Here is a 12,762-nt window from a genome sequence, read left to right as displayed (position 1 = left end):
ATGAGGTGGAGACTTGTCCAGGGTACCCCGCCTTCCGCCCGAATGCAGCTGAGATAGGCTCCAGCACCCCCGCGACCCCAAAAGGGACAAGCGGTAGAAAATGGATGGATGGATGGCATCTATATGTTTGACTGAGAACTACAGTAATGCTTCATACCTCCAACTTACAAAAGCTACCAAAGTAAATGTAGCTGGGTTTTTGTATTGTTTTTTTTACCAAATTCCTGTTATATGCTGTACATAGATTATATTTGTATAATAACTGATATGGGAAGTGCATTAAGATGCCACACCTGAAACACACTGCATTTCTCTTTAAATTAATGCAAAGCAGATCATTCCAGAATGAGTTTTTTATTACTTGGTTTCATGAGTCATGACGCACCATTTTGTTGTTTATGCAATGAATATTCTAACTTGTAGTAAGTTCAATGAACATAAAAAATAAGTATTTCAAGTGTGAGGCTAGGATTTTTGTTGATGAGTAGGCGTAGAAGGTTTTAGGACTTGAGTGTCGTCACTTTTCAAACCTGGACAAAACAACTAATCGATTGATGTTTATGTTACCTTAATGTTGTGTTGATCGCTTTTTTCCAAGTCCTTCTCTTTCTTCCTCTCATCCTTCTTCTTTTCATGTTCCTTCTGCAGAAAAGACAACGTTGTAGTCAATATCAAGTTTGTAACAGTCACTTGTTTCAATTGTATTCTAGCATTCACTTTAGTTTGTATACAGCATTACGTCGATCGCACGTTACCGGTCGATTAAAATATAGTCCTAAAAATGAGCGATCATCAATCTTCTCAACAGTGCATGCACTTTTTGCGTCGGATGAAAAGAGCACAGCTCCCTCCCCCCGTTCTTACCACATTCTACAGAGGCACTATAGAGAGCCTACTGACCAACTGCATCTCTGTCTGGACTGGAACCTGTAGTGCCTCAGACTGGAAGTCTCTCCAGAGAGTGGTGAGGACGGCGGAAAAGATCATCAGGGCTCCTCTTCCTCCTATCCAGGAGATCGCAAAAAGCCGCTGACTGACCAGGGCTCAGAAAATCTGCAGACTCCTCCCACCCCCACCAAGGACTGTTTTCACTGCTGGACTCTAGAAAGAGGTTCCGAAGCCTCCGTAGCAGAACCTCCAGGTTCTGTAACAGCTTCTTCCCTCAGGCCGTAAGACTCTTGAACGCATTAAAATAATCCCCTCAATTCCCCCAAAAAATGGATTAACTCGCTGGAATATAAAGACAATATAACATACATCCATAAACGTGGATGCATATGCAAAAGTGCAATATATTTATCTGTACAGTAATCTATTTATTTATATCTGCACCTTATTGCTCTTTTACTTCCTGCACTACCATGAGCTAATGCAATGAAATTTTGTTCTTATCTGTACTGCAAAGTTCAAATTTGAATGACAATAAAAGGAAGTCTAAGTCTATCTTCACTATGACGTCACTTTCGTCACTTGATTGACATTCGCGGCACCCGAGGATCTTGTGAGATGACACTGGCTGCAGCAAGCTCGGTATTTAAAAAAAAACACTGACAGGAAGGCGATGTAGCAATAGGAATTGCTTGTATGTGTGGTGTTCCTACCCGGAGAGAGACGCACCGGGAGAAGTGTGCCGTATATGTTGAATGGCAACTGTTGAATAAAAGTTCCCTGTGAGTAGGGTAATGCTCAACCGTCCAGTTTGTATAGTCATTGAAAGACAGAACAAGCTGAAACATGGTGGCAGCGGATCGTTTTGAGCGGTGAGGACAGCGCAGGTACCGAAAAAACTGAGATATTTTTCGAACGAAGCTAAAGGAAGCTAGGTGCTGTTAGCATAACATTTCAGCCACGCGACAAGACCACTGAGCAGGCAGAAAATACAAGCTCAAGAGGTACGAGGATGGCTGGATTAAAACCCCCTCAACCATGGTGTATGGATTCTGTGAATCTTGCCAAGTCATGGAAGACCTAGAAAGAAGAATTTATGCTGTATATCGAGCTAGCAATGCCGGATGCAGAAGAAACCGCGCGGTTAAAACTTTTTTACTACCACATTGGAGAACGGGGCAGAGAGCTATGTGGAACGCTAATAGGCTCAGACACAAGAGTGACTGTTTCCAGTTTGATCACTAAGCTAGATGGACATTGCAACCCCAAAGTGAATGAAACCGTGGAAAGATACAGATTTTTTGCACAAAACCAAGCTGCGGGAGAATCAATCGACACGTATGTGACCAACTTGAGATCGCTGACAAGTTCCTACAACTTTGGGCAATTAAAAGATTCGCTAATAACAGACAGGATTGTTTGCAGCACGCACAGCTCAAGTTGGAGAGAAAGACTACCCAGAGAGGACAAGTTAGATCTAGACAAATGTTTACTAATTTGCAGGTCAATGGAGATTTCACGAGCGTACAGCAAAGCAATAGAAGGACATGGCAAAGACGATGTACATGCAGTGAAACATGCAGCAACAAAAGTCATGATTAATGAAATATCTTGCAAGTACTGTGGAAAAACACATGTACAGCTCAAGCAAAAGTGCCCAGCTTTTGGGGAAAAAAATTAAGAAATGCGGCAAGGACAATCATTTTGCAGTGGCATGCAGAAGCAGTACAGGTATGAAAGAAACAAGTTCACACAATAGCAGAGACTGATTCAGATTCATGTGAAGAGATAATGACAGTCACAAAAGTAACAACAAAAGCAGCAGAAGTGAATCAAATAGCAGAGAAACAAAACGGCAAAACAGGGCAACTGTTTGCTGGGATGAGGATTAACGAAAACATTGTGAATTTCCAGATTGACTGCGGTGCAACTTGCAACGTCATTCCAATCAACCTGCTGAATCCAGATGTGAAATTGGAGCACAGTGACAAGGTGTTGGTAATGTACAATAAGTCAAAGTTGTGTCCGTTAGGAAAATGCAAAGTTAAGATGACAAATCCAAGAAATTAGAAGAAGTACAAAGATGAGTTTCAAGTTGTAGGAGCAGACTGTAAAACTGCACTTCTTGGCCGCAGCGCAAGTGAAGCAATGAAACTCATTCAGGTCCAATGCGACAACATTTATGCACTGGATAGTATTGTGACAAAAGAGCCGGTGACAGGAGACACTTGGCAGCTGGACGACATAAAGACTGAGTTTCAGGACGTGTTTACAGGCGACGGCTGCTTACAAGGTAAATATAAAGTGGAAATCGACACAACTGTGCAGCCCGTCAAACTTCCTAAACGAAGAGTTCCAGTGGCAATGATGAAACCACTTAAAGAGGAAATCACAAGTCTTGTAGACAGACAGATAATCGCACCAGTGGAAAGCAGAACCGAATGGATCAGTGGCATGGTGTTGGTACAGAAACCCAATGGCAGGCCCAGAATTTGTATCGACCCAAGACCACTCAACAAAGCTCTAAAGAGAAGCCATTTTCCACTTCCAACAATAGATGCCATTTTACCAGACCTGGCAAAAGCAAAAGTTTTCACTGTGTGATGTGAAGCACGGCTTCTAGCACGTGAAACTAGATGAAGAGTCGACCTATCTGACGACATTTGCAAATCCCTTTGGTCGATTTCGGTAGCTGAGAATTCCAATGGGCATCAGTCACAGGCATTGGAGAACTTGCCAGGCAACTACATCATCGCAGATGACATCCTGATTACAGGAGAAGGACACTCAAATGAGGATGCAATCAAGAACCATGACAAGAACTTGAGACTTTTTCTAGTAAGGTGCAGAGTAAGAAACATCAAGCTGAACGCGGACAAATTCAAGCTCAGGAAACAGGAAGTTCTATACATTGGTCATCCGCTCATGGCGGAAGGACTCAAAAGTTGACCCAGAGAAAGTGTGCGCCGTGACTGAAATGCTTGCACCGACAAATGTGAAAGGTGTTCAAAGACTGGTAGGACTAATGAACTATTTGTCCAAGTTTTACGAGCATCTGTCAGACGATTGTGAGATACTAAGACAACTCACACACAAAGAGAGTCTATGGGAATGGACAGACGTGCAGGAAAATGCACTCAGAAGAATCAAAGACAAGATAACACAAGTTCCAGTATCGGAATACTACAGCCCGGAACAAGAGTTGACGTTACAGTGCGATGCAAGTGAAACAGGACTAGGAGCAGCTCTAACACAAGGAGATAAACCAGTGTCATATACAAGTCGTGCTTTGACGATGACAGAAAGAGGCTATGCACAAATTTAAAAAGAATGTTTGGCTATCGTGTCCGGCATGGAAAAGTTTCACCAATACACATATGGTCGTCTAGTCAGAGTGCAGTCGGACCACAAGTCTCTAGAGACTATCATCAAAAAACGCATGCTTCTCAGACTACAGAAGTATGATCTGAACATCACATATATGCCTGGACATGACATGCTACTCACTGAAACTTTGAGTAGGGCCTACCTGCAAAATGCCAACAAAAGTCAGACTGAGTTGGAGGTCGAATGTGTCAACATGGTTGATTATGTGCCAATCTCAGCTGAAAGAATGGACAATATACGCACAGCAACAGGACCAGATCCAGAACTACGAACATTGATCAAAATTATCCAACAAGGGTGGTCACAAGATACAAAATGTGTACCTGTTGAAATACCTAACTTTTACTCGTTACCAGAGGTGGGTAGAGTAGCCAGAAATTGTACTCAAGTAAGAGTACAGTCACCCAAATATTTACTTGAGTAAAAGTAAAAAGTATGTTGTAAAAAAACTACTCAAGTACTGAGTAACTGATGAGTAACATACACACACATATCATATATATATATATATATATATATATATATATATATATATATATATATATATATATATATATATATATATATATATATATATATATATACATACACACACACACACACACATATATACATATATATATATATATATATACACACACACATATATATATATATATATTTATATATACATACATTGATATATACAATATATAATTTATATTTATTTTTTGCCGTTTTTGTTTACATGTTAATAGTGTTTTAATGAATATACATGCATGTTTAACACATATAGATTCCTTTCTTTCATGAAGACAAGAATATAAGTTGGTGTATTACCTGATTCTGATGACTTGCATTGATTGGAATCAGACAGTAGTGATGACAAACGTCCACGTTTTCAAATGGAGGAGAAAAAAAGTTCCTCCTTTCTGTCCAATACCACATGAAAGTGGTTGGTTTTCGGCATCTTATATGTCCAGCTTCCATATTCGTTTTTATACACTTTACAAGAAATACATTGGCGGCAAACTCCGTAGCTTGCTAGCGTGTTTGCGCAGGCTTTCGGAGACTCTTATTTTGAAAGCGCAGGCGCGATGGAGCGGCACTTTTATTGTGAAGACAGGAACTGTGCAGTCAGTCTTTAGGCTTTTGACGGGGTTTACGGTTGAAATAAAAAATGGTCTTTTTTCCTTCACACTTTTGATTGATTGATTGGAACTTGAATTAGTGGATTGCACAGTACAGTACATATTCCGTACAATTGACCACTAAATGGTAACACCCCAATAAGTTTTTCAACTTGTTTAAGTCAGGTCATGTGACCCCTGGCTCTGTTTGATTGGTCCAACGTCACCAGTGACTGCATCTGATTGGTGGAACGGAGTGAACGTCACCAGTGACTGTATTTGTTGAAACGCAGGCACTATGAAGGTCTGTCTGACAGACCAAAACAAACAAAGCGTGCATTAACAGATCGATAAAAATTAGTAGCGAGTAGCGAGCTGAATGTAGATAAAAGTAGCGGAGTAAAAGTAGCGGAGTAAAAGTAGCGTTTCTTCTCTATAAATATACTCAAGTAAAAGTAAAAGTATGTTGCATTAAAACTACTCTTAGAAGTACAATTTATCCCAAAAGTTACTCAAGTACATGTAACGGAGTAAATGTAGCGCGTTACTACCCACCTCTGCTCGTTACAGGATGAACTGAGCACCCAAAATGGACTGGTTTTCAGGGGAGAGAGCCGTGATTCCAGACTCGTTTCGAAAGGACATCACTCAGCGGAATCACTCTTCTCACTTGGAAACAGAGGGATGCATCAGGAGGGCAAGAAACTGCGTGTATTGGCACGGTATGAACGACCATATCAAAAAGCATGTTGCTAAATGTGGCACATGTCGATCTATGGACACAAAACAACAAAGAGAGACACTACAGCCACATGAGATCACTACCAGACCATGGGCTAAAGTTGGAACAGACTTGTTTACTTTTGACAACAAAGAGTATCTAGTGACTGTGCACTACTACTCCAATTTCTGGGAGGTGGACTACTTGCCAGATATAAAGTCAAGCACAGTCATTCGAAAGCTGAAAGCTCAATTGGCACGACAAGGCATTCCGGACGTTATTTTTTTCAGACAACGGACCCCAATTTAGTTCTGCAGAGTTTGCAAATTTCAGTCGCAAATGGGAATTTATGCACAAAACTTCCTCTCCTGGCTATCCGCAAAATAATGGCAAAGCATAATCAGCTGTTAAAACGGCCAAACGACTGATGAGGAAGGCAAAACTGGCTGGACAGGACCCGTATATCGCCATTATGGATCATCACAACACCCCAACTCAAGGTTTGGATACGAGCCCTGCACAAAGACTCTTAAGCAGGAGAACAAGGACCCTTCTACTAATCAGAGACAGCCTACTCGAGCCAAAAGTGACCAACAATGGGTCAGGCCTCATGAAGAACCGACAGAGACAATCAAAATACTAAAACCAAACTGCCAAGAACATTGACCCTTTGAAACCAGGTGATGTTGTGCGAGTGCAGCCTTTTGATACGAACAACTTATGGAGAAAGGCTGCAGTGAGCACTCCACTTGGTAAGAGATCCTATGCAGTGAAGCTGGACACAGGCAGTGTTCTCAGAAGAAATCGTCGCCATCTGAGAAAAGCTGTGGATACGCTACCGGACAGGTCAGAACAATCCCAAACTGAGACGAGACTCGACCCAGTGTCTCAAAACACTGAGAGCTCACAAACCACTAAACGGTCAGGACGTGTGTTACAGCGTCCAAGACATTTAAATGACTTTGTGTGTACTCAGCTTCAGAGAAAAAAAAGAAAATAAATGAAAGAAATGTGCACAGAGGTTTAGGTATGATGAGTAAAGGCTCTTATGGTTATGTGCTGAAAATAAGCTAAAGCTAAGGTACATTGTTAGGTAACTAAAAAAATTAAAAAAATAAAAAAATAAAGAAAAGTTATGCACTGCGAAACTGAATATAATATTTGTTTTGCACTAAGAATGTTTTAAAATAAGTAGCAATTTGAAAATGCATACTATTTTGAGTTTGTATAGTAGTAACTTAAAAGTAAATTTTGTTGGATTTAATATTTGAAAATAATACTCTCTTTTCAAAAGAAAAGGGATGTAGCAATAGGAATTGCTTGTATGTGTGGTGTTCCTACCCGGAGAGTTTAGAGAGACGCACCGGGAGAAGTGTGCCGTATATGTTGAATGGCAACTGTTGAATAAAAGTTCCCTGTGAGTAGGGTAATGCTGAAAGACAGAACAAGCTGAAACAGGCGAGAAACACTTCTTATTTCAACAGACTCTCGCGACGCACCTGCTGTCAAAACTTTAAAGACCGACCGCACAGTTCCTGTCTTCACAATAAAAGTGCTGCTCTATCCTACCTGCACTAACAAAATAAGAGTCTCAGAAAGCCAGCGCGCACAAGCGAGCAAGCTACGGAGTTTGTCGGCAATGTATTTCTTGTAAAGTGTATTAATATGAATATGAAAGCTGGACAAATAAGATGCCAAAAACCAACCACTTTCATGTGGTAAATGACAGAAAGAAGGACTTTCTTTTCTCCTCCACAATGTAAATTCAAAAATGTGGAAGTTATCAGCACTACTGTGAATCTTGTCTGATTCCAATCAATGCAAGTCATCAGAACCAGGTAATACACCAATTAATATTCTTGTTTTCATGAAAGAAAGGAATGTATATGTTATGTTTTTTTGTTTTTTTTTCAAACATACATACAATTACAAAATGATACATGTGTTAAACATGCTTGTATTTTTATTAAGCTCCTTTAACATGTTAACAAAAAACTTCCGTTTCATAAATAAATAAATAATATATATAATATCATATATATATATATATATGTATATATATGAAGAAAAAGTAGATCACCTTGACTTGGTCATTTGACAAGTAGCTCGCCTGCTGAAAAGGTGTGAGCACCCCTGGTATACAGTATAAAACATATCATACGGCAGTGATTCTCTAACTGTAGTACGTGTACCATTAGTGGTACACAGGCTCCACGCCTAAGACTCACTTGATTAAAGTACGTTGTTTTTTTTCCTATATTCAAACACAGTGTTACTGTTGAAATTGTGTTATGCTACAGTGACCAACATTTTTTAAATACACTTGTTGAATAAAACCACGTTTTAAAGCCTTTTTTTAATGAATAATTAGGCCTACCATGCTACAGTATTTTAATGTTGGTCATTATGATGGCACTTGGAGAGCCAAGTTTTTTACTTGGTAAAAAAGAAAAAACTTTGATAACCACTGTGATACTGTATATTTCAGAGGTCTTCAATTAAAATGGAGTATGGTCCGTTTATGAACATTTTCTCACAGCGAAAGTCTGAATCTTATACTGCTTTAAATTACAGCCCTTCCCCATATGAATATCAAATGTAGTCAAATACTGCAGGTCCCTATTGTTTCAATAATATTTAAATAATGTTTATTTTTAACACTTGTTTGTCAACCCAACGAACTTGGCTCACAATGAACCAAATATATTATCAAAAACAATGCATGCATCTTACATTGCTGCTTCTCTACGATTCAAACACATTTTTGTAAATAAAAAACAATTTAAAAATTCTCACAAACATCAAAAGCTTTATATTGTCTGTTGCATCTGTTGGCTCCTCAATGACTAAGTAAACAATACACAGGCAGGTCTCTGAATAGCTGCTTTAAGCTGCAACAATACTGTACATGCTCTGTTAAAGTTTTTGATTTGTACTGCAGCTGACTTTCTGATGTGATGGATTCGGTCACACAATCCCTCATTTTGTTTACTTCCAAGTAAGTTTCAGCGGCGGCATTCAAGCACATCTTCGAAATTATGTCAATAAACAATTAGTTTTTCTCCAATATTTATACAGTCCTAATTCAATTGTTGCTGCTGCTGACGATGGACTGTGCAACTTCTGAACGATTCGCGACAAAGGACGTTATTATTTGCAACAATATTCGGCTGTTCGGGAGATGGGACAAGAGAGATCCAACATCCATCCATCCATTTCCTACCGCTTATTCCCTTCTGGCTCACGGGGGGCGCTGGAGCCTATCTCAGCTACAATCGGGTGGAAGGCGGGGTACACCCTGGACAAGTCGCCACCTCATCACAGGGCCAACACAGATAGACAGACAACATTCACACTCACATTCACACACTAGGGCCAATTTAGTGTTGCCAATCAACCTATCCCCAGGTGCATGTCTTTGGAGGTGGGAGGAAGCCGGAGTTGTAAATAAACAAAACTGTTAAATAGCTATTTAAGTTAATGACATGCTGGTGTTGATCTCTATGGTTATGTTCAGAGTTCACAGATGTTTGTAAATAAACCGTGCCTGAAAGATTATCGACGTACAATGAGAAATGTTGGGTGTGAGAGAAAAAGACGTGTGTGCATGAGAAAGAATGTGTGTCAGAATTTAACCTGTTACCACAAGATTTGTAATAAGAGATTTAAGTGTTGTACTTTCACTTTGTGACTTCTTATACACGTTTGTAGACGCAACAACACAATAAGCTAAAAAAACGACACATTCAGTAATTATTTTCAGAATATTAGTTTTCATGCAAATGTTGAATCACTGTTGTTTTATGTCATACAATAATTTGTGCATTTCAAGCACAAAGTCTGCTCGCCAGTGTTTAGGGACCCTTCCTGGCAAAAACTCACCAATCACAGCTCTGCGTTCTGGTTCACCGGCGACACGAACCGAGGATTTTTGAGAGGTGCACGTAGGCTACGCTGCAGGCCACGCAGGGTGAGGGTGGGAGACGTCACCGACGAAAGCTACACGACAAGTATACGCCAGGCTTTACACTACACTACGGTAAGTTTTAAGTTTTGTTTTTTTCAACTTTAAACACATTTATGGCTATATATTCACGACAATCCAGGATGTAGTTGAACCTATATTGAGGAATATTATTTTCCTCCACAACTGGTACGACCTCAGAGGCATTCAGGCACTCAGACCTGCTCAGTGGCCTAGTGGTTAGAGTGTCCGCCCTGAGGTCAGTAGGTTGTGAGTTCAAAACCCGGCTGAGTCATACCAAAGACTATAAAAATGGGACCCATTACCTCCCTGCTTGGCACTCAGCATCAAGGGTTAGAATTGGGGGTTAAATCACCAAAATGATTCCCGAGCGCGGCCACCGCTGCTGCTCACTGCTCCCCTCACCTCCCAGGGGGTGACACAAGGGGATGGGTCAAACGCAGAGAGTAACTTCACCACACTTAGTGTGTGTGTGACTATCAGTGGAACTTTTAACTTTATTCCATTTTAGAGGTTAAACAAATTTTATTTTTTTTAAATGCGTTGTTTCCCTTAATCATACATTCTTAACCCTTGTATGCACAACCCCTAAATAAAATCAAAGTGTTTTTTAATAAACTGGCTTGTTATTCTGCAAAATCTTAAATGAGTTGTAAGAGTAATAATCCAGATACTCCTCATAAAACATGTTTGTGACATTAGGCCATTTGCATTTTTATTTATTTTTTCATACATTTTAAGAAATTGCAGTTTTTCTATTACCACCCATTCTTCCACAAGCAGTTTCTATGGAATCTACTATGAACCTTTACATCAAAGCAACTCTGACTGTCTCATTTACACATCTGATGTCATCTCGCACATCTGATGCAACTTTGACTGTCAATACTGTCCAATTTACACATCTGATGTCAGCAGAGTCACCACCCAGGAGGTCATTTTCACACAACAATATACGTGTAAGTAGGGGTTTGTGCATGTCAGCACCTCTTCTATCAGACATGAACAGCTTTCATGCATCTATTGGCATACTTGCCAACCTTGAGACCTCCGATTTCGGGAGGTGGGGGGGCGTGGTCGGGGTTGGGCGGGGTGTGGTTGGGGGCGTGGCTAAGAGGGGAGGAGTATATTTACAGCTAGAATTCACCAAGTCAAGTATTTCATATATATATATATATATATATATATATATATATATATATATATATATATATATATATATATATAGATAAGAAATACTTGACTTTCAGTGAATTCGAGCTATATATATATATATATACATATATATATATATATATATATATATAAAATAAATACTTAAATTTCAGTGTTCATTTATTTACACATATACACACACATAACACTCATCTACTCATTGTTGAGTTAAGGGTTGAATTGTCCATCCTGTCCATCCTGTCACTATTTTTCTAACCATGCTGAACACCCTCTCGCAGGTACCCAGAAAGGTTTCGAGTACCACCAAAAAAACTGAATCTCTGAAGACAGTATAAAAATCTGTGTTAAAGGTGTACAAATACTGTTTGTATAATAAGCATGTTATTGTTTACAAATGAGGGTTAAGAGTTCAGTACTAAAAAAAAAAAAGAATGTGGCTTAAGTACAGTTTTTTAATTGAGCTGCTGCATTTTTTGGTTGGGTTGTTTATTTAATTTGAGTAACTTCTACATTTCTAAAAGGGGAGGAATGTAATAGAGTGATCTATGTTTGTCTGTTGCCATCTCCTGGTGAATGTTGGCTATAGCGTACTGGGGTTACTTTTTGGTTGGCCAACGATTTACGTGGTGTTGCGCACCTGACGTCAAGTGTGTGAGTCTGTTCTGAAGTCTACAGTAAAGAGACGTACTTCATCACCTCGCCTGGTTATTGCCTCCAACTCAATATATTACAACAACATTGCTGTTTACGGCAGACGAACTGCTTTACGGTAGAATAAAACATGACTGCTGTTGTTGTGTGTTGTTACCGTGCTGGGAGGACGTTAATGAAACTGCCTAACAATAAACCCACATAAGAAACCAAGAACTTGCCCTCGATCATTCTACAGTTGTAACGTGTTTGGGCAGGCACGCTGTTTATATTGTGGGAAAGCGGCCGTGAATACAGGCTGTTGACACGTCACTCAGGTCCACATGGAGCTGGAGGGGGCGTGGCTTCCAGCTCTGCCTGAATTTCGGGAGATTTTCGGGAGATTTTCGGGAGAGGCGCTGAATTTCGAGAGTCTCCCGGAAAATCCGGAAGGGTTGGCAAGTATGTCTATTGGGGAGGAAGTACTAAACAGGTTCAGCCTGGCTTGGCGGTAACTCTGCCCTGTAAGAGCCCTTGTGACTCATTCTGTTGGACACAATATCCAATTCCTCCTTTGTGTCGGACTGGCCTTGTTCAGTGGGGGACAAGAGTCTGGGTCCTCCAAATATGGGATGTCAGATTCTGAGTCAATGCCTCTGATGGGCTCTTCATCCCATCCTGGATTATTTGTCGAGCAAGGTCCACAGGGATCCTAGCTGGCCCTTAGCAGCCATGTTACTTTAGATAAATAAATAAAAAACATTAGAAAGGATAATGTTCAAAATGCACTGAAAACTATAAATTATATTTTTTTAAATAGCTAATTTTACATTAGCCTACTTTTCAATTAGCCAGGTCAGTGTGCA

General features: G+C 40.0%; 1 protein-coding gene across 5 annotated transcripts in view; it reads right to left on the bottom strand.

Annotated features, from left to right (window-relative positions):
• Positions 1-12,762, bottom strand: part of smap1 (small ArfGAP 1) — a 265,913-nt gene that overhangs the window by 153,803 nt on the left and 99,348 nt on the right. For all 5 annotated transcript variants that reach the window (XR_009815521.2, XR_009815522.2, XM_061963403.2 and 2 more), the window contains one exon: positions 568-642. Coding sequence is in view for 3 of the 5 variants with exons in the window: in XM_061963403.2 (XP_061819387.2) it covers positions 568-642 (75 nt within the window). In the remaining 2 variants the exon portion in view is untranslated. The remainder of the gene's footprint in view (positions 1-567; positions 643-12,762) is intronic.

This window comes from Nerophis lumbriciformis, linkage group LG02 (genome assembly GCF_033978685.3).
Source record: "Nerophis lumbriciformis linkage group LG02, RoL_Nlum_v2.1, whole genome shotgun sequence".
In the NCBI taxonomy this organism is placed as follows: Eukaryota; Metazoa; Chordata; class Actinopteri; order Syngnathiformes; family Syngnathidae; genus Nerophis; species Nerophis lumbriciformis.
This window is presented reverse-complemented; position numbering and strand designations above follow the sequence as displayed.